Below are 23,662 nucleotides of genomic sequence, written 5' to 3' on the forward strand. Positions count from 1 at the left end.
TGACTGAGAAAAACTGTAAAACATAAAGCAGACTTGAGCTTTTTTGAGGTTGTTGAAAACACGGACAGAGTGAGCCCTCCTCTCCTCTTCTCCTGTCTCTGCTTGCAGCTACAGGTTGCTCACCTGTGTGCTGGAGCGCTCAGTCTCAGGAGCGCGCAGCCAGTGGCGGCGGGGGCGCGCAGCCATTCCGACACTCATCCCCGGTGAGACGGAGGGAAGCGCACGAGACGTCAATCTCGAGATATTAACCGTTAACAACGCCCCCCACCCCCTCCCCCCGTCCCCACCCGAACTCTCCGGGTCTTCAACAAGCAGCGACCAGCGGGGGAAGAGCCGTGGGTCGGGAAAGTGCAAACGTTAACGCCACGTCGACTAAAACAAACAAACTCAACAGTTGTTTCAGTCTCTCGGAGTTTTCACCGTGAATCATGCTGGACCCTTCCTCCAGCGAGGACACCGGCGGGGAGTCCGACCCAGAAGTTGTCCAGGCGGCTCCAAGGAAACCGTCTGCTCCCTCAGCGGGGAAACGTGGGAACACCAGCCGGGCGAGCAGCCAGCGGCGGCAGTCCTCCGCACCTGGAGCAGCCCCCGGGAAAGGTGCGAAAGACAGCAAGGCTACAGGTGACGACGACGAGGAGGAGGAGGAGGAGGAGAGGAAGGAGCGAGAGCGGATCCAGAATGAGGAAAAGGACAGGAAAATTAAACTGCATATTTATGTGTTCGTCCTGCGGTGCATAGCGTACCCGTTCAACGCCAAGCAGCCCACCGACATGGCCCGGCGGCAGCAGAAGGTGAGCTGAGCCCAAACTACATGCACCTGTTGGGATGACGGGACCTGCTGCCAAACTCCCATTAGAAATCTGTCAATTTAAGGTTCACTCCCCTACTTGACAAAATCTTGAAACCTACAACAAAGCTTTTAATATTTTGTTAACAACAACAAGCTACCGATTAATACGGCATATATATAATTCACCAGGAATCATCTATTATAACAAAATTGTTTATTTTCTCTACGATCCTGCTGTTGCTTCCACTTTACTGCCGTACCAAAACACTGCGAGCCAGCGACGGGCAGCTTTGTGATTCAACTCTCAAATTAGAATTTATTCTTAAGCAAGAGACACTTGTTGTTTTGCATCGATGCCGAATTGAACATCCACTTGACTTGTTTAGTGTTTGGTCTGTCAGTCGTTGGTGCTGTGCATATTCGCTTGGTTTTCCTTCTTGTCAAGCTTAAATTGAAAGAAATTCTAAAGGAATCTGGTGTGCATTTACAATCAAATCACAAATTGGGTTAAATTATCACCAAAATAAAGCACCACCGTTTCAGAAAAAATAATTGAAGTCTTTTTAAAAATCGACTTTGCTTGTACTTACCAGTATAATCTGTGTTTGTGCCATAAGCCTTTAAGTGCAAACAAAAACAAACGTTTTTCTCTATTTAAAATGCAATGCAGCATTAGTTGATTCAGTAGTGTTAATGCAACAACTGTCGACTGAGAATCTCTACAATCCACACGGAGCTGGATCTGTTCAAATCATCTTTATTTTATGAGGCGGACAGAGATGTGCGTTCAGTCTGAAGTTGTTCTGTCTTTGTTATTTTTCTATGCATTTGATTGCAGGATGCATTGACGCGCTGTCCTTGGCTGCACCACATTCAAGGGCTATTCAGTTGATTTGGTGAATAGCTCTCCTCGGGTTTGTCCACATTAGATGCAGATGAATGAGTTTTCACTGTGCTGGAGGGCAGCCTAGACCTGCAAGCTCTCACTAATAAAACAAACAGGAAAGCCAGTTTCTTCTGGAGAACCCCCATGTTCTCCTTTTCTCCTGGGAAGCTTGTTAATAAGACTCTCCTGGTGTTTGATTTCAATATGCAGTCGAGACGTTTTTCGTTCAGCATGTATGTGTGGTCGAGATTAATGTGCTTTGACAGAAGGCAGACGTGGGAGTTTATATTTGCACAAGTCTAAGTTCAGAATATCAAACCCATGTCACATAATGAGAAGGAAACTTGAGATCCAGTCGGAGAAATCCGCCTCTTTTCTGAGTATTTATTTTCACTCCAACCGATGCTGAAAGTTCTGCTTTTCCCTGCACTGATTCATAAATAAACAGAAGTGTGAATTCATTAAAAGATAAGGGAATGTGGCATCGATTTCTTGTGGAGTTTTTTATGTAGCGGTACTCCCCTAGTGAGAGGTGGCAGTGGGCGTATCTGTGGTGGTGAGTTGCCAGTTTGAATCCCTTGACTCTAGCCCAGCAGACTGATCTGGATCACTGCAGGATGTTGAAATCAATATAACACTCAGGGTAACGGTTCTTTGGCAGGGGTGGATTTATCTGCAGAGGAAACAGTCATCAGGGGGCAAACTATCAGCCTTGTATTCATTGAATTCCCACACAGTTCAGACGAGGATTCCTCATATCTCGTTTGTGGAATCAGTATTTGCTCAAATATTGACCTCATTAAGTGGATCCGCTGTTGGCCAGAGGTGACCGATCTGCATTACAGTATTCTGTCCGGTCTTGTTGAGTTCATGGACTGCTCCTTTAAGTACACTATCACTTGCTGTATGTAATTAAAGCTGCAATAATTATTACTGCCATTTAGCTTTTCAATTGATAATTTCAATTGTTGATTGTTTTCTGTCCATTGACAAATTGTTTCAGCTCTAGTGTGCTTTACAATTTTAATTTCAAAGCAGTGCCTTTTATTTTGAAAACCTCAAATGTTGACAATGATATTTACAGTAGCATAACAATACCTAAGATTTATTCCATATTAAGCATGTCCCGATCAGGTTTATAGGAGTTTGATCCGATTACTTACTGTCCAATTGACACACTCAAGCTGCAACCGGAAAATATGTTCATATCAGGAGTCTAAAACTGTAGTGCAGGACTTTTACATATTCAGCATTATTTAAGCCCTTGTCAAATGAGCTCACACAGTGCTGATTAAGCTTTTTGCCACAAGCAGTGTTTCCCCTACCATCATATCATATACCACCAACGGCACCCCCCCCTCTCCCCTCAGTGTCCCATTAATTACCTAGACTGTGGCGGCCCGCTATAGTCTAATTTATCGCGCTAAAGTCACATTTCAAGCTACTTTAAGTATATTTATACATTTCAGGATATAAAGTTCTTGTTGCCACTGCTTAGCCCAGCTCTCCGTCCTCCTCCGAGACATGCACGCGTTCACACACTTACACACGCACTGAATATACCGAGCTGGTTTACCGAGGTCTAAACACACTGTTGCATACGCTGTTTGGTAGCCGCGAGCTAACATTAGCTTACAATTAACTTTGCTTTAATCACAAAAAGCTTAACTGTGAATAACGATCTGAATTACTTCCTGTCGCTAAACACATGCAGCTTTCAGAATAAGAGCACAGTGTGTTTACAGAATCTACCACAGAATTTACAAGACTGTCAAAATAAGATGCCTTAAATAAAACATAGAAGAACCCTTATTCTCTTTACCCCCAAAACTGTAAATGTAAGGGAAACACTGCACAAGGGAACGTTCTATATATTTGTGTTGTGATGTCTTACTGGGGATTTCCACCGGACGCGTTACAGCAGCAGCACGTCTCCACAGCGTTTTTGCTGCGTCTGTCAATTCACACCGGGCGCGTTACAGCAGTAGCACGTCAGTTTAGCGAGCCGGCCGTATAAACGCGAGATAACGAGATCACGCGATAATCCTGACCATACGGGAGACCGCAAGATCCCGTGATAAACTCTAAACTCTATTTATACAGTCTATGGATAAACTGTGTGTATAAAGTAAACAACAACAACAAAAACCAACTTACTTTGCTTCTCTGAGGTGAAAGATATGTTGATCTGACCATCTATCCTTATAAAAACAATATGTTATGTCATAAATGATTGTATGATGTTCCACTTCAACAACCAGTCTCTTGTCGTCCGTGTCGCCGATCCTCTGAGACCCTTTGATTGATTGATTGCTGATCTGGTGCACCGGTCATAACATAATGTTGATGTGAAGTAGTTTTAGGCTGCATGAACTGCGTATTGTGTTTTATTTTGAAAGGGGCGGAAGTGTTTTACGCTGGTTCTGAGTCGGACTTCCTGTCTGGTGCGATCTGCTCTGTTGAGATTCACGCGATTTGGCAGCGTCTCGCGGAGAAATAGAACTCCTACCTATTGCTCGCGTAGAGACGCTGACGCGACGCTGCAGTAACGTTACGCTACGCGCCCGGTGGAAATGTTCGCATTGATTAGAGGGTTACCTATTTGCAACGTCATACGCGACGCTGACGTTACGCTGCAGTAACGCGCCCGGTGGAAATCAGGCTTTACTTACTGCCCTCTAATGGGTTAATTTAAAAAAAGGTTTGTAAAATACTAGTGTACTACCTGTACAAAATGATTTTGTTGAGAATCATTTGCATGGGAAGAGTGCTTCTGGGAGTGGGGGAGATGTGGTGAGCTCACCTGCAGGCATACTATAAAGGCAAACACATGACTTTAGCTTTGCGTATCCTGTGGTGGTTTGGATTGTTGGTTGTGCACATCCTCAGAAATTAACACTACGCGCCTGCAAGATGCAATATGCATATAACCACTAGGAGCAGTGTGGGTTGTATTTACGTCCGTTCAAGATGGAAAATGATTTGTGGGGACCGGGCCCATGGCGTGTTTTGTCCACCAGTCATCAGACGCTTGAGCTGGTTAAGCAACTTTATCAATCACCTTAACCCATTTAAGGCGGGAAAGCAATACCGCATTTCTACCATTAAAAACGGGGGCGTTGTTGCGTTTTCCTACCATTAAAGCCGGGAAAGCGGATATGTCGTTTTGTAGTATTTGTAGTTCTTTCCACCTATTTCGGTCTCTTGGCCAATGAAATGCATCAAAATGGGACATGGGACTTTTCCAGAACTGAAATCATGGCGGAAGACAACTATAGCGGAGGGAGCTCAGATATAACAGCTATAAGCTCTCAAATACTTTTTGAATTTTATTTCTCTCTGCTACACAGAAAAACTTCAGGTTTTAGGGGTTTATTTTAAAATCGGCCAGAGGTTTTACAGGCATTTTTTTTTTTAGGCGTTTTAGGCCTAAATGGGTTAAGCTGCAATGACCTGCGAATTAACCCTTATACAGTCTGATTTATGTGGTGCTCCTAGCCTGGCTAACACCAGACTAATCACAAATGAGATTAGTCTGTTCAACCAGCCGTTCATGTCTCCGGAGAGGAGGTGTGGTTTACGATCCTCCAGAGTCGTTTATTGGACGCTTAGAATGTCTATCAAAAGTGTCTGTAGGTAGCTCTTAGCCAATCGTATCAGTTATACCAGATGACGTAGTAGAGCGACAGAAATTGATGTTTGTTGTGTGTGTGTCTGTGAGAGAGTGTTGCTTGCTGCTTTGCTTCTCGCTTTCTGCAAGATTATGATGATATTTTCACGCTTTATTCCCCCTCATGTCATTCAGCCACACACATCCACTGATTTTATGGGCAATAAACAAGCTGCTGCGGGTCTCTCGGCGGCTCCGCTGTCCCCTGGCTCGTAGCGAGATCATCGGTGTTACGGTAGTGGGGCTAGTAGCGGGGCTAATAGCTAATAGCCCCGCTACCGTAACGCCGTAACGGTAGCGTAACGCTACCGTAACGCTACCGCTATTAGCTCCGCTACCGTAACGCCGGTGATCTCGCTACGAGCCGGGGGACAGCAGAGCCGCCGAGAGACCTTTCGCTCTTCAACTTTAGCTCTAAACTATTTAAAACACCATCTACAGCTAAAGAGAGTTTCGCGTCTGCTGCAGCCATGTTGGATCCGTAAGAAAACTACAAGCTTCCGTCTGCCGAGTAATGCGCGTCATCGTCTTGCCGTCCCTCCCTGTTCTGTGATTGGATCCCTAAAACAGGGCTAAGAAACCTCTCTGGTTGCCAGACTGCCTGGAGGTTCGAAATGAAATTCGAGCATGCAAGGCAGTATGGGTATACCCAGGCTATGGTGCTCCCTCCAGTAACATGTTGTACATACACTCAAAAAAATGTTTTGTTGAATGAACATAATTTTTATTATGACAAGTGGTTGCACGAAATAATTTTATCTGAATCTAGATATTTTTATTATGTTGACTGGACTTATACATTTTAAGTAAATTAAAAAAAGATATGTTGTGTAATTCTTTCTCAATTATTTTGAGTTCATTTTACTCAAATGTTCTTAGTAAATCCAATTAAACCCACTTTAAATTAATTTAAATGAATTGTGTATGTTTTTTTTAAATATTGTACTCTTTCAAAATGTTTAAATTGTACCTTTTTTATTAACTTGATTCTAATTAAATATTTTTTAGCTATCATACATGACAGAGAACCACAAGATGTGTAGACCACCAACTTTAATATGATGCAAACAATACAACACAAGGAAGCAGAAACACACTGCTCAGATTCTGTCAACCAGAATCATAAGGATGGAATGAACAGTCAAAAAACTGACACATTTTTTTTAAAATTTGGATGAACTTAACTTTTTCGAGCTACATTTAATTAAATAAAACAAGATTGTCATAATTCTGACAATATATGTTGAAATTACATATATTTTATAAGTGGAGTTAAATAACACATCATTTCTATTAAAATATGCTAAAATATGATGCAAATAATTACATTATTGTGATCTCCGCTGGCATCATAAACTTGCAGGAGAAAACACAAGCAGTCACAGTTCTTGTTGTCTCCAAGTGGTATCTCTGTAGCTGCTAATGTTAAGATGCTAAGATTACATTTTTGAGGAGGTGCAGGTCAGCTATGGTTTTGCAAAAGCCGCTGTAGTTACGATTCAACCCCTTAATGCAGAGCTAAAGATTTTGGGACAGCACGTGTGTAGGACTGTGCCAGAAATTATTATTTTCCTTCTTTATGAAGTGACAGAATAAAAATAAACAGACTGCACAGAAACTTTGTCGTTGTCTTGAATCCTGTGTGTTTCCTGCTGGCCGCCGTGCCTCTGGAGGGGGAGTTAATGATGCAAGCTGGCGCTTAGCGTTGGCCCACGCATAAACTCAGCCTTCAGCGGGTTCACTGTGGGCCTCCATGATTCTTACACCTCAGGGTTTCACCTCCCAGAAAACACATTAATGACAGGATTTTGCTGTCTATCTTTATAGCTGTATGAATAAAGAAATGGCAGGAAAAACAAATCTGCTGCAATGTCTTTTGACTTTTTTGTAATGGTTTCTTAAAGTCGCATACTAATGTTTTTATTTTATTTCCTTCTTTATTCACAAGGTTAAAAATCAATGCTCTCTATAGGTGAAAGTACATTTGCTTCACTTTAAAATAACTTCTGCTTATGATGAACAATTTGATCACAACTTGAAAGTTTATTTAAGTACTGATCTGGAGCTTCAAATCAAATGTCAGCCATAAGATTCTCAGCTTTCCAAACCAACTTATGCAATTGCAAGACTGTTTATGGACCCTAGCAAACAGAAATATTGAAATAAAATAGTTGAAAATAACACATTATTACTAGGGGTGGGAAAAAATGGATTAATGTACATATCTCAATTTTTTATGGGGTGATTTTAAAAATAAAATATTACGTCATATCCGTGTCCAGAAAAACTTCAGCCCTGCCGTTAGTGTTGCCAACTAAGCGACTTTGTGGCTAGATTTAGCGACTTTTCAGACCCCTATATTGGTGAGTATTTTTTAAAAAGCGACTAGTGACAAATCTAGTGACTTTTTCTGGTGTTACTGGAGACTTTTGGAGACTCATTCTTACTCTTCTTAATGAGCCATGGGGGCTGCCGGCGGACCCTCCCTCGTCCCAAAGCACCCACAAGCGGCACAGTCCTCCCACAGGAGTCTCTCCCATCTGCAGTCAGAGCCAGAGGGGATGTTAACCTGTCTGTAACAGTCCCGTCCCCACATCGTGTGTGTGTGTGTGTGTGTGTGTGTGTGTCGTTCGTTAGCCGCGAGCTAGCATTAGCTAACAGTTAAAGTTGTTTTAATCACAAAAATCTACTTTTACTTTCTTTCGCTAAACACATGCAGCTTTCAAAATAAGAGCACAGTGTGTTAATCCACAACAGAGAGTCTCTATTTTGGCCAAGTTTTTTATTTTGATCTTACAGCACTACTTCAGAGAGCACTGAGTAGTCAGAGCACTTTACTGAGTATTTAAAAACATATAGGTTAATGTGTAAAACAATTCATTACATTAAGTCAATTACATTAAAATTAGCCCACATTTGTGCTATGTGGATATTTCAATTCATTTTGGAGCTGTAAACTTTAAAAAATGCTGTACATGTTATGTACCTCTTATTATCTCTGTTGAAATAAATGTCAGCTGCTGGACTGACACAGACTGATGTGCATTGTTTATCTAGAAGTGTTGGATTCAACTTGCAATTATTGATATTCAATCGCAATACTTGTAGAATCGCAATTATCAAGAATCGTGATACAAATCGAATCGGCACCTTAGAATCGTGGTACAGTTGAATAGTGGCCAAAGCATTTCGTCACACCCCTAATTAATATTGCATATGGATTTTTCCCCAACTGCATGTGATTAACATAAAGTGGGCATGCATTTACAGTTTTTTACAACCGCTATGACCCGTTGTTCAATACTTTTAATGCTTTTTCAAAACTCTTCATACAGTTACCACAACATCAGCCTGTGTGGACGAAACAATTAACACAATTCTTCTTTTGACACAAAATACACACATTTTACACACTTAAAATTAGTTTTAACTCCTTTTACACACAAGCTTAATCAAGACCAAAACAGTAGATGTTAACTGGTGAATTTTCAATTGTTTTCACACAGTTCGTCAAAACAGAAAACCTCATGTTCAAAACTAATAGATTGAAGATTACATTGATCACAGCTTCTGCTCCTTTTTCTTTTTGTGTATTTGACAATACAGTAGTGAATGACAGCTGATTTTTTTTACCTCTTTACTCTACTGTAAGTCATTTTCATTTGCAATACAGTAAAGTGTTTACTGCAAATCCTGTCATTTACTGTCTTCTTCTTTATAAACATTCTGCAAAGCTGCTCTGACATGGCTCGTTCACTTTCTGTACTGAGTGTTGTACAAAAAAGGGACAAAATTCATGGCCAACAAATGAAAAATGAAGAACATCATCACAAACATTGTCTCTATGGAGGCTATTTTGTCCATTTTTTAATCATTTTCATGTCTTTTCATGTCTTTGTAAGTCATTTTGTCTTTTTTAGTCCTTCAGTCCAACATACTGTAAAATGTGATTTTGAATCTTTTTTTAATTTCAAAACACTATCATGTTCAATAAAGAATTTTACAGTAAATGTTGGAAATGTGAACAAAGGTCGCAAATCTAACATATAAGAGGGTTCCATCCAGTTCTATCATTTTATACTAAATATATTTGAGCTTGTCTCCAGTTTTACTTGGTATATCATCATCAAACTGAAACTGGCCTCATGGAGTTTACAGCCAGAACTTTATAGGTAAATTTACAGTAGGGCTCCACGCTGCTTTGTTTTCTAGTCTGGATGATGAAGAAGTCATGCTTTGGAGCTTTTGGAGACTCCAGAGGGTTAATTTACATGTATGATCAATACAATAATCTGTTGATTGTAAAAGAAAAAGGAAAAAAGTTGATTTGACACATGCAAAGTGATTGAGTTTGTGTTCTTCCATCAGTTGTCAGTGTTTTTTATGACACTGTGCTGTGACTGACTAAATGTTTCTGTTGAAGACAACGTGTGTCAGTGTTTTGGTAGATTTGGTGAATTGTGTTAGTGTATTGTATTTTGGAAGTGTGTGTTTGTGTTTAGTTACACTGTGATTTTGAGCATGAAATTAACTGTTTGGAAAAGTGTGTGTATCAGCTGTGATGTGCGTTAACAGTTTTGAAAAAGTTTTTAAGGTTCTGACAAACGGGTCATAGCGGTTGTGAAAAACTGTAAATGGCAGACTTGTGGGTCCCACTAGTACCAATTTTCATTAATCTTAAGGTCGGAGGTCAGGGACACCTTTGAAAATGACAAGGTAACACAACATTGGTACCAACTGATTCCTTAAGTTTCTTATCATACCACTTAATAACAGGCTTAATGCTAAAAAAATTACTTTTTTAACCAATCTAGGAGACATTACATAGGCAGTAACTAATTTACAATTGCAAATTACATGCAAGCAAAAACTTGATGTACATGATATATGCATTTATTCAAACAATTGTCCCAACATTGTCTTTGATTCAGTAGTTACTGTGTCATCCCGGCGAGTTGTGTACAAACATTTTGGAGTTGGTATTTCAAGGGGGGCATTCAGATGTTTTTCCCAGTCAAGAACAATTTTTTCTGATTATCCCCACACCATGTGAATGCAAGGATTGTCCAAACAAGTTCCAAAACCAACTATAAGATCAGAATTATATGAAACAACTAACTAAACATGTTTCTCAGATTGTGAGGTTTGCTTTTTCCAACTAGAGAAGCCCCAGCAACTCCGCTCATTCAGTTTTTATCCAGTACCGTCCCTTTCAGCCATATATCAATGATATATGAAACACTACAAGGTTATGTTAGGTTTGTGTAAGGCTCTGCCATCAGTCTGTCTGGTGTGAATTAGACTGACTGTAAGCCCTGTTGACGGAAGTTTTGTAGAGAGACTGAAGCAGAGAAACCAGACGTGCAACATTTAGTCTTTCCTTGTTTACATAGTTTGAATGTTTGACTGAATGAGCTTTGCAGCTTCCTTTTCAGCTTATTTCAATGATTTTGAATTTTGTCTGTTTTTAATGTTCAACTCAGTTTGTTGAAAGTCTTTTGAGTTGTTAGAGCTCAAGAAAGTATTAAAGGTTGCATAAGTACATAGTAGTCTGTCTCAGAGGGCTTTTGATCCGTGTTTTGTGAAATTAAACAAGCGTCTGGTATTGATGAAATCTTCCAGGAGCAGATTGGAAATGTTGTGAATCAGACAAGAGGAAGGAAGCAGCCCAGGTCTCACTCGAGGCAGGCGTAATAAAACAAAGGATGTTTATCTCCCACAGAGCACAATGACTTTGTGTCACTCTTAATTCTTTTGAATAATTTATATTTCAATTAAAAAAAGAGGCTGATCAGTCGCTCCCTCCAGAGCTACAAATCTGACCTGATCAGTGCAGGACTTCGATTAAACCATGTGGTGGGAGAAGAAGTCAATCGTAATATTCTTTGTCTTCTAGTTTTCCCGATAAAAAACCAGAGCCAATCTAGTTAAAACGTCTTTATTAAGGCACGAGGGACGGATGAGTTTGAGACAACAAAATGCAACATGTTTAAACTCTCTAAGAGCCGAGCCTCAGCACTTTCCTGCCCTTATCTGTGGGGACAGGCTGATTCTGAGACAGCTGATTAAGATCTATACCAACAGAATCTTGAAGCAGAGTTTTGGTTGATGTGTGGCTGGTAGCTACAGGGAGGCCGAGAAGCAGCAGCAGCAGCACAGTTGGACAGCAGCCTGAAGCTACAAAGGGTTTAACTCCCTCACTGCCATTCACACTCACAGTAGAAGGCAACTTGTTACTTCTGAGCTCTTTTTCTGCAGTTCTGCAGTTCTTGCCTGGCTTCAGAAGTGGACGAGGAGCTGCTGCTGCTGCCTCGGAAATCCTCAGAGCCTTGAAGTTTCTCCCATAATTTTTAGTGAGGGAGTGAAACATTAATGTTGTTATGGCCGTTGACCTTGTGGACCTGCAGAGCTTAGAAGCATCTCTGAATATTCAATCTGTGCTGCAGCCTTGAGGCTTTTTCTGATTTAAAATGTAGAACCTGGTTAAAGTGGCCGGAGTCAAGTATCCAATAATGTAATATTTATGCATTTAGTTATAGATTTATTTGTGAAATATCTTTCATGACATTAAGAGGAAACTCCCACCTGGAGTGTTTTATTGCCTCTCACACATTGGAAGCCTCCAGTCTTCCCCCGGTTTTTCTGTTTTTGTCCTGTTTCCAAGCCCACCTGGCAAACCAGGCAGGGAAACCATAACTGCAGAAACCCCCTCCTGATGGAGACCCACGCATCCCTTCCTGCAAACATCTAATCCCCTGGCAGCTGTTTATTACACAAACAAGATAAATACCATCTTCCCGCTTGTCTGCTATAAGAAACCACTCCCGCTGATGTGGAGGCTTGTTTTTTTCTTTTTCTGTGGGTAGTGGGTGCAATTTTTGGCCACAGATATGCTGGAGGCGTCTTCCGTCCTCCTTTGTCATCTTTCCTTCCCCTGTCAGATTCCCTGAGACAGAGTTCTTCTCAGAGGGTTATGTAACCTCTCCTCCTCTTCCTCCTCCTCCTCCTCTTCCACAGAAGTGAAAGGATGTCTCAGCAGGGCTCTAACTGAACGGGGAGCTCCGTAAAGAGCTTCAGACAGCAATTCAGCCTGGCCCCGGGGCCAAAGACGGCCCTCACTCAGCTCAAACTCTCTGCAGTCAGCAGTACATTATAGTACAGTACAATGAGTTTAACGCTGTGCATGTTTTTTTGCATCTCTTTTTTTCTCTCTGATTTTCCATCAGATCTGAGTCAGGTTGAAATGGATCACAATTGTTTTTTAATAATGTGTCACAGAAAATGTAATGCATCAAATAGTTAAATAATCAAAATTGGTTGCTTAATCACTTACTAGTTACTTCCTATTAAATGGACTGCACTTTTATGGCACTTTTCTAGTCACACCAACACATGACAGCTCTTCATTCATCAATTCAGAAACAAAATGACATATTTTTGCATGCCAACCCGGAAGGTAGAATCACCATGGGGTCTGATGAGAATTCTCCTATGGAGTGTTTGCATTGGATTTTGGATCACTGCAGAAAATAAGCTCTGTTCCCGACAAGCACTGTAGTCTCATTTAGCCACTTGTTAAAAAACAACTTTTTAAGTACGTAAAAACTGCAAAATTCACAATTGGGGGTATTTAATAATGTATTAAATGTTGTACAACAAAACCTTATTTCAGACATAAAACCACCACACACCAAAAATTAGAGGTGGGGGAAATGAACAGTTTTAGGAATATATTGGAGGTAATGGCATCATATAAACTAGAAGATCTAAGGAATCCATAGGCACCATGTGTGTCAGGATAAATCGGAAGTTGTTGAAATAATGCTGCAAAGTTAGGCTTTTTGATGTTTCATTAAAAAAAATTTGGAGATGTGAAGCTTAAAGTTGAGGAAAGTTCAAGAAAATGCTGCAGTTGTTGTCGTCCTACATGTTTGATATCAGTTGAGTTCAGTTTGACTGAATACTTTGTTGGTCAGTCTGTGGCTTTGACTCTCATTGTGGACACAAAAAGACTGAAGTGAGATGAATAGACTGAGAATTTTCTCTTATTTGACAAAACAATTCTTGATTGAATTTGATTTTGTGGACAAAAAATGCAGTTAAACAGTAAAAAATGTAATATATTGTATAGCAATACTCACCATATCGCAAAATGCTAAAAATCGCAATAATATTTAGGGATGACGCCAATCGATCGGCAACTGATCGGATTGGCTCGATATGATAAAAAAACGATCGATCGAAAAATCAGATCAAAGGTTAAAATCACTGATCCGATCACATTATACATGTGCTTTACAAGTGTTTGTTATGGTGTGATATATATTCCGGATCCAAAGGTGGCAGTAGTGCGCCGAAATGCTGCCGCTTTAAAACGAAGAAGAAGTGTTGTGTTCTGGTCACGCAGCCTGCATGCACCGACACACACACACATTTCTGTGATATGGAACTTTTTCGAAGTGAGTGAGTCCGATGTCACACAGTGCTATCGGCAATTTATGCAAGCGTTTAGACATTTAGAGAAATGTTAGTGTGAGAGTGAGCAATAATAATATGTTACACTGTGTAACAATGTGCAATAATGCCACCAATGTTCAGACTGGCATTTTGAGTTTGTTTAGCCTGTTAAATAGGCTCAATTTTTATTTTAATTTTATTTTATACGATGCATGCAACGAGGCCATGTTGGCATATTGTTTTCCACAGCGCCACTGCTGCTATGAAGTAATATTAAAGTTACTGCATGCAATAAAAAAAGGTCAATCTAATTAATCTAGTAGTATCTAGTAAATAAATGATTACAAGGTTAACATAAATGAAAAAACAAAATCCTCTTTGAATTTGAGAGGAGAGACCCCAGGGCACTAACATGCTTATTAACTTCATGGTTTGAGAACTCATTAATGTGGTGCCCTATGGGGATCAATTTGCTAAGGTCAGGGATCGAACAACCGACCTTCCGCTCCTCTCTCCCTCTGTGTTCATCTTGTATCTGACTTCAGCACCTGTTGCAAATGCCGTACAGGTAAAAGTTTCCAAACTGAACTTATTCTTGCGACTTTTTTGTTTTTGCAACACCTGCATCGACCTGCTACCGTGTAATCTGTACATGCAGCTGCGTGCAGCGGACCATGACACCCATACTGAGACCCTTCAGCACTAGTCCATGATCTGGTTCAGCCCCACAGCCAGCTGTAAAGTAAAAAAAAACAACACTTTTTTTAGCTCTAGGAACTCTTTGAGTGTGAGAGTGTTTTTGCTGCAGAGAACTCATTAAAATTGCAGCACCTTTATTCTCGATGTTGGCTTTCAGAGTTCAAACATAACACTGAATCCTTTTCAGTGTTGTGTTTTTTTTCTGCTGCATATTGAAAGCAGAAATTCACCCTTGAACACTGCTTATAAACTCTGTTATTTATTTGTGGTTGTTATTTACCTGCGCCAACATCAAGTACTCATGTTATCGATTCATTATTGAGGCAAATGCTTGATCAGTGACGATTTTATCAAATGTTTTGATCAACCAACAGCCTAAAACACAAAGATATAATAGTAGAATGATCGTCTCGGCGTTTGGATGAACAGTGACCAATACCTGTATTTTTTTTCTGGTCAGGACCTTCTACCAATTGATACACCCACAGGAACAAGTCCAGAATGCACAGCAGTAACATGTTTTTGAATGAGCACATACTCGAATCCTCCTGACTGGAAAACCTCCTGCTCTTTTGCTCCTGGTGTCTGTCCTCACCTACACAAACCTCTCGACTGAATAAAGTAAATTACAACAGAGGCAGCATACTGAATGTTAGACTGATGACACCTGACAGTGTTTGAGAATATGAGGGGCAGTAAATTAAGAAAAACCCTCAAATAACTTGTGTGTGGGTGAGTGTGGGAGGGTATTTTCAGTCTAGTGATGGACTTGTAAATTGTGTTCTCATTATTTTTCTCATTTCATACTTCTCATATGTCTGTGTTTGTAACAAATTGAAGACTTCCCATGATAATAAGCTCATTCATTCATTCATTCATTCATTCATTCATCTTTAACCAATCTTCTGAACTCGGGTCGCAGGGGGCTGGAGCCAATCCCAACTGACATTAGGCGAGAGGCGAGGTACACTCTGGACAGGTCTCCAGACTATCACAGGGCTGACACATAGACACAGACAACCACACTCTCATTCACACCTACGGGCAATTTATAGTCACCATTTAAACCTAAGCTGCATGTTTTAGGACTGTGGAAAAAAGCCGGAGTACTTTAGTGAGAACCCACGCTGATATGGGGAGAACATGCAGACTCCACACAGAAGAGCCTCAGGCCGATTACCATTTAATTGAAGTTTACATATTTATTAACTAAATATAATTCATGGCAATTACTTGCTATTGGCTGCATTTTTTTGGCTCATTTTTGGCAGTTTTTGATTAGCTTCGTAGAAAATTCAGTTTTTCACTAAGAGAAAATGACTTGTCCCTGTCGTGATTCAGTGTCCATGTTAACCAGCCTTAGGTCGCCAGCCAGAAAGCATACGGTTAACGAATCAAGGAAGGAGCACAGTGCAAAAAAATTGAATGACCAGGTTTTTTAGTTATGTATGATGAACCCTAAACAAACAATTTAAGTGGACAACTCAATTAATAATGACTTAAGAATGATTCTATATCAAGCTTTTTGATCCATATAAGCAGTTGATCACTAAAAGCTGTTTCCTCTGTACTTAAATACTCAACAGCTTATATATGAGGCAGAAAGCTCTGTAGAATGTTGGCTAATCAAACAGCAGCAGGTGGTGGAGATGCTGTGGTATGCTTGAATGTTTTCATAGCTTTGAAGTGTTGGCAGAGAAGCGATGTGAAATATGCATTTATTAGTCTGTGTTGTTTACAGTGCTTTTTGTGTTGTGAAGTATTTTGCTTACTTGCTGCACAGAGACGTTGTTTCAGGATAGTATTAGTGGCATGGGCTCATGGGCTGTTTAGTCTGTCAAAGTGAAACTAAATAGAGTGGAGACTGGAGACTGTGCTTAACCTTCACAAACTGGCACTTTGCCTGTCATCTGCTCTGCACCCATCTATAGTATAACAATAAAAGATATGGCCTCCCCGTTGTCCAATAATTCCATTAACCCTTACATATTGGCTTTTACATTTATATTTACATTTAGTCATTTAGCAGATGCTTTTATCCAAAGCGACTTACAGGAAAAACGGGAAACAATCAAGGTATAGTGCAATAAGAGCCATTAGTGCAGCAATAAGTGCTAGTGAGGATTCTTTTACCCATTTAAGGCGGGAAAGCATTATCGCATTTCTACCATTAAAACCGGGAGTGCTGTTGCGTTATTCTACCATTAAAGCCAGGAAAGTGGATACGTCGTTTTGTAGTATTTGTAGTTTTTTCCACCTATTTTCGGTCTCTTGGCCAATGAAATGCATCAGAATACATGTGGGAGTGTCGCAAAGCAACATGGGACTTTTCCAGAACTTTGAAATCATGGCGGAAGACGACTATAGTGGAGGGTGCTCAGAAGTAAGGGACGGAAGCGATCTTGATGAAAACAGCACCGACGATGTTATTGCTGATCCGGACTTTGAACCCTCGGAACCAATCGACCGGGATTTATGGATGAGGAATATGTTTTTAGACGACATATTTTCACCGAAGAACAGACAGATTTGTGGCCATCTGGAGATAATAACAATAATAATAGTGATGATGATATAAGAATAAGCTCTCAAATACTTTTTGAATTTCATTTCTATCTGCTACAGAGGCTGAAAAATCTTCTGTTGAATTTCTTGAAAAACTTCAGGTTTTAGGGGGTTCTTTCAAAATTGGGTCTGAGGTTTTTCAGGCATTTTTTCCAGGTGTTTTAGGCCTAAATGGGTTAAGGAGTAGAGTTGTGGTGTGGTGCCAGGAGAGAAGATCGTCTCTGAAGAGCTGGGTCTTCAGGAGATTTTTAAACGTAGACAGTGACGCCCCTGCTCTGGTAGGAACTGGTAGTGTGTTCCACCAGCGGGGAACAAGAAATGCAAAGAGTCTGGATTGCCTTGGACCAACGGGGGGTAGAGCCAGGCGCCGTTCATTGGAAGAGCTCAATGGTCATGAGGTAGCATATGTCTGAATCAGGGTGTTCAGGTAGCTGGGCGCAGTACCGGAGACAACTTTGTAGACCAGCATTAGAGTTTTGAATGTGATGTGGGCTGCAACAGGTAGCCAGTGGAGCTGGATGAGCAGCGGGGTGACATGTGACCTTTTTGGCTGGTTGTGGACCAGACGCGCCGCCATGTTCTGGATCATCTGAAGGGGTTTTACTGTGCAGGCTGGCAGGCCGTCAGTAGTCAAGTTTTTGCTTGTGGAGCTCTTGTTGGACTGGCTGTGGTTGTCAGCAACAGCACAGTTATCTGTCTCCCCTCTGAGAAGGGACTGGGCTCCACCCGGAGTGAAACAGCATATTTTCTTAAAAATTTGACACAGATAACACTTTTCCAAATGTCATGAATACTGGAAATAAATATTGGGTCTCCTTCCCAATTTTTACTCTTTTCCTCTCCTGTCCTCTCCTCTCTGCTCTGTGTAAACAGATTTTCAGTGAGTATTAGTCATGTGACTGTTTGTCTCAGCAGAATCAATCATGGCTTCACAGTGTGGCTGTTTTCTAACAAAAACCTGCATAAACTGTGATCCAAGGACTGTCATAAAGTACGAATATTGACGATATTGCCTGTTTTTAGAGTTTCTTTAATGAGAAACAAAAAAAAAATCAGGGTACGTGAGGTTCAGAGGGTTAAAATAGGCCCTGATCGGTCCCGAGTCTTTGAGACAGCTCTACCATAAATTCATAAATGTACACTTTAATGGTAGTACGAATGTATTGTATTATATATTGTACAGTATGTACCTTTCCAAACAGGTCAAACGAGGTAATCTCCACTCAGAAAGCTGCCATTATCTGTAGTCTTCCGGAGGTCGATAATATTTATCAGTCATGGTAAATATATAGGTATAGGGCATGCAGTTGCCATCATGTCTCTGTGTGGCAGCTGGATCAGCCTGCAGTTCCGCTCGATGCTTCTAATGACTAATGACGTCCCCCGAGGCGTCTCAGCCACCACGCCACATGGTGGGCGCTTTTTTAGACACTGTCGTCTCGCTGCAAAAGCTCCGGAGACTTTTTTTTGTCCGCTGCGTCGCCTCTGCATACTTGTGCAGTGAAGTGGAAATTTAGTTTTCTTTTAGGTAAAAGGTCAGAGTTTGTTGCACACCAGTGGGGGTGTCGCACAGGTGTTGAGTTTGTCTTCATGCAAAGTTTGTCATTTTGTATATCTTCTTTGTTGTGATGCTTCCTTTGGGACAACTTTGGTATTCTGATACTGCGTAATTGAGCTATTGAATTTAGAAAAAAAGGAAAAGCAATCCCACTCTGGATGTATTTGTCGTTCCACCTACACTTACCACTCTGCTTTGGCAGCAGCTGTTTAAAGATGAGGCTGCTCCTCTCGGGAACAACGCTGAATCCTCTCACAGCTTAACTCTGTGAGGGGCTTCATCGGCTGAAATCCACTGCTTTTTTTTATAAAACAAGGAAAAAAGACCTAGGTGTTTCCAGTAAATCCTGTCTCTTCTTGGCAGCAGTCTCCGAGTCTGCCATGGAGTCCTGATGCCTTTAGTTCCCATCAAAGCTACGATTTTATGTTATTCAGTCCAGCAACTAGTTAGCTCCAAGGCTGAAGTCTGCCTCTACCACAGACGGATGTGATGCACTGCCAATAATCTGATTCAAGGGAAATTGCAGGCAGAAACAAAAAATAAGTCTAAGGCCAACTAAAACTTGGATTTCATTTTAAATGATAAGATTGGATTAAAGTGCCTTGAGCAGCCTTATAGAATAGATGAAAAATAAAGAGACGGCTGTGATCTGTAGCTCACGGGGCAAAGAAACTTAAAGTTTGTCTGGAGACTGAAGGTGTGTTCAGGGTTGGGGTTAGGGTTAGGACCAAATGTCATGGAAATTTAAGGCTCTGCAGTTCCACACAAAGTCAATGGCAAGACAAGTAGTAATGGATTCGCCCAGAAAGATGTAACCTGAGGTAATGATGAAGTGAAATAATAATAATAGAAGTGAAAATGTTTCAAACTGTGCCAATAATTAGTGCTTATCCCATGCTTTAAATGGCTATTTGATGCGAGTTAACACAGACTGTGCATACATGTGAACCTTTTGAAATTAGATCGTTTTCTGCATGAATTTGTCATAAAATGTGTAATGCAGCTACTGGAAGCGCTTGGTTGAAGTTATTGCTGCCAAAGGAGGTTAGTAAATCCAAGGGTTCACTTACTTTTTCCACCAGCACGATGAATGGTTCATGGATAATTCAATAAAGACCTGAAATATTCTACTTGTAAGTGTGGTATTAGGTTAAGCACATTGTGTTTTTATATACGTAGATGCACATCACATTTTATGTCAAATTAAAGCACAAAACTAGGTCAAGAGTTCACATACAGATTTGTATGTGTAAAACTGGGATTTTTGGCCATTTAGGCCATTTGTCCCTTCAGTCTGACCAACTCCTGTCTCAAATTACCACCTGTCTCTGGCTCTCCTTTCCCCCTAAAAGTCAGCACTGTTAAAATTGTTCAACAGTCAACATGGCACTCAACCCAAAAGATTTGTGTAGTTTTATTTAGGGGTGTGCCATATCGTATCGTTCACGATTATACCGGTATATTTTTTTTTTATGGGTAAAAAAAGTGCATATCGTGATATTGGCAACATTCTTACTTCTTGACGTAGTGGTGTAAGGATTTCCCATTAATTACCTAGACTGTGGCGGCCCGCCAGACTCTAATGTGCTGCGCTAACGTCACATTTCAAGCTACTGAAAGTATATCTACACTATTCATAATATCAAGTTATTTTGCGTTTTGTCACCCAACCCGCACCTCTCCATCCTCCTCCGAGACATGCGCGCGCATTCACACATTTAAACACGCGCTGAATACAGCAAGCTGCTGTGTCTACCTACTCTCCGTGTGTATCTGCGTGTGCCTATCTTTTTTTTTTTTTTTTTTTTTTTTTAAATGTATTTTTTTGGGCTTTTTCATGCCTTTAATGGACAGGATAGTTGAAGAGAGACAGGAAACAGGGGGCAGAGAGAGGGGAATGACATGCAGTAAAGGGCCGTCCGGTGCGGGACTCGAACCGGGGCCAGCTGCAGCGAGGACTGTAGCCTCTACACATGGGGCGCCTGCGTAACCCACTACGCTACCGACCACCCCGCGTGTGCCTATCTAAATCCTATCAACCTGTACGGTCTTGTCAGAGGTCCAAACGGCCCAAACACACTGTTGCATTATGCCGTTCATTAGCCGCGAGCTAACATTAGCTAACAATTAAAGTTGTTTTGGTTTTAATCACAAAAAAATACTTCCTGTCGCTAAACAATGCCGCTTTCAAAATAAAAGCACACAATCCCCCTCAGAATTTACAAGAAGACTGTCAAAATATGATGTCTTAAATAAATCATAGAAGAACCCTTATTCTCCTTCACAATAATTAATTGAAATAGGCAATGATTATGATCAGTCTATATGATGGAATAGTGGCATTAGAATGTGTGAGAGGCACCAAATTTGGGCTTTTATGAAAAAAAATTCTCTAGTCCACACAGTCTGGCTGCTCCATGTCCTAGTGGAAAGCCCTGTTGACTGTGAAAAATGTTATGTGAGGTGTTTGCTTACATTTAGCTCTCAAAATGGACGAGATTGATCACATTGTACTATAAAATGTACAAAATTTTCTCTCGGGGGGCCCCCCCTAGATGGTTATTTTTTTTTATTTTTTGTTGATACTCAGAGTCAAGAGTGAATTTTTTGTATTTGGCAAATGTTGAGATTAGCAATTTACACTACATTTAGATTTATGATTGATTTTTATTTTGTTGTACAATTTTATTTATTTATACAGACTAAAAAAATATTTTTCTTGTAATATCGTCAAGTATATCGTTATCACAAAAATACTCTGAAATATCGTGATAATCTTTTAGAGCCATATCGCCCACCCCTAGTTTTATTTCATTGCTGCGAGCAAATCCATGGATCGCATCAAAATGTGTGATTGATTTTGCCACAAAAGACCTGCAAAGTTTTTCAACTGCATTGTGGGAAATGTAGGATCCAGTGTGTGGGAGCTTGACCCTTAGTAGGGACTAAAAGTTAAAATATCTTCACCTCTGCTGCTTCAATTTGACCAGTCTTTGTCCAATAACTTTATTTTTTAAGTGAAACCAAATCTCTGCAGCATCTCAAGTATTTCCCTTCAAAATTTTTAATGTGAAAATATGAAATGAATATAACCTACAGATACAAAAGTGCTGATTTAAGTTCTCTACCAGTTCTCTCTCAGAGTGGCATTATACTTTCCAGAGCATTGGAGCGTGAGCAGTCACATGTTTTGGCTGTGGTGCATCAGCACAGTGTGACTCTACTTATGTATTTATTATTTTGCCTCGTACAGAAAGCTTCTCTATCATGTCGAGTATAAAACTGGAGCTCCAGCAGTGCTGCAGCTATTCTTTTAATCGATTTTTCACTCTAATGTTCACTTATCAGCAGCTTTCTATGAGCCCCCAGATGAGCAGAATTGAACTCCAAACAAAAGATTGTTTTTCTTTTTTTTAATAACTGTTTCCATTGTAGGTCTAATACTCATAGAGAATGAATTGCCATTTTAATCAGTCATTTCAGTGTGATGATTTGTGGCATTCTTGTCAGCCCACACAGTCCTGATTGGTTCTATTGTTCCTTTGTATTGTCATGAGCTATTAATTGAGTGGAGGTATTGTAAAGCACAAAGGCTATGCAGATCGCCGTCTGTGAAATTGAAAATGACACCTCTTGTATTTGCAATCAGCTTTCTTTTCATAGCTGAACCCTTCAGACTGAAGTCACTCATCTTTTTATTTCTCCCTCAGGACAGCACGTGCATATTCAGTGAATAACCTCCCTTTTTGTCAGTCACCAGTCTCTCCCACGTTATTCTGGAGCTCTAGCATTTGTTCTCACCCTGACTTTTTTGTTAACGGAGGGATTGGAGCCAAACCTATGATACTGCGACAGATCGACAGTCAATCACAGGCCAGTTGTTGTGAGAATAAACTCAATAAAGTGCAGTTACTTCTGTCAAATGTGATAAAATATCTTTTTTCTTGTCTAATGCGCACTTTGTTATTGTGTGGAGCAGAGAGGTCGCAGGTCTTTCAATTTCTAATCTTGGGGCGGCTGTGGCTCAGTTGGTAGATCGGTCTCTCGCTGATCAGTAGGTCGGCGGTTCGATCCCTGACCATGGCAGCCTACATGTTGAAGTATCCTTGAGCAAGATACTGAACCCCAGATTGTTCCCGATGCTGCGTTCATCAGTGTGTGAATGAACTCTCAATGGTGGCAGGTGGCACCGTTTAGGGTAGCCATGTGTGTGTGAGAATGGGTGAATTTCTCAGTCTGTAGTGCAGTCCATTTAATCTGTCTCTCATCTTCAGCTTATTGATGATCTCTTCCTCCATGATTTTTTCAGGTTGAATTGTTAAAACTTTGTAATGACAGAAAATTGATGTAATTCATGCATATAGGCCTGTATTATTATATTTTAATTTAATTTATTTTATATTATTTATCAATTTAATTTAATATTATTATATTTTATATTATTTATTAATTCATATATTTAACATGAATCATCAGCATGGTCACTGTGAGCGCTTGGTTGTAGACTCCACTACCTTACATCCCTGCGTATCACTCCCTTAATATTCCAGTTTTTGAGTTGATTGGATTTCTTTCCTTCCAGGCAGTCATTGGTTTCGGTTCAATTGTAAGAAATCACACTTGCGAAGACTTGAAACTTGCTACAGAGAGATAATCCATCACAGTCGATGTTAAGTTACTTTTACTTTCCCACAATTGTTGCCTGGTTATGCAGTGAAGAATATTTGAAAGCCTTTCTTACTGTTGCATCCAAGGACGCTCTGACACGGGGTGTTTAAAAATTGGCTCCTTTAAACGAAAACACTTTTAAAGCAACACAAACCACACAGTTCACACTGCCATTGCTCATAGAGTGTTGCCAAACACTCACTTTCTGGATTGTTTTACGTTTGTTGATCCAGCTGCTTGTGTTTGGCTTCTCTTATTGCCGTCTCCATGACACCAGCAAGTTTTGCATTCAAGTATCACCTGTAATGGCCGACACAGATTTTGATATTTGATCTTTGATACATAAAAACATTAAAAAAACTCCTTGTA

General features: G+C 40.4%; 1 protein-coding gene across 2 annotated transcripts in view; it reads left to right on the forward strand.

The window, feature by feature from the left end:
- The first annotated feature begins 253 nt into the window (after positions 1-253).
- The window catches only part of cadps2 (Ca++-dependent secretion activator 2), a 293,417-nt gene continuing 270,008 nt past the window's right edge, over positions 254-23,662 (forward strand). For both annotated transcript variants that reach the window (XM_059336134.1, XM_059336135.1), the window contains exon 1: positions 254-791. In XM_059336134.1, coding sequence (XP_059192117.1) covers positions 429-791 — 363 coding nt within the window. In that variant the 5' untranslated portion in view covers positions 254-428. The remainder of the gene's footprint in view (positions 792-23,662) is intronic.

The sequence above is a fragment of the Centropristis striata genome, chromosome 6, assembly GCF_030273125.1.
Source record: "Centropristis striata isolate RG_2023a ecotype Rhode Island chromosome 6, C.striata_1.0, whole genome shotgun sequence".
NCBI lineage: Eukaryota > Metazoa > Chordata > Actinopteri > Perciformes > Serranidae > Centropristis > Centropristis striata.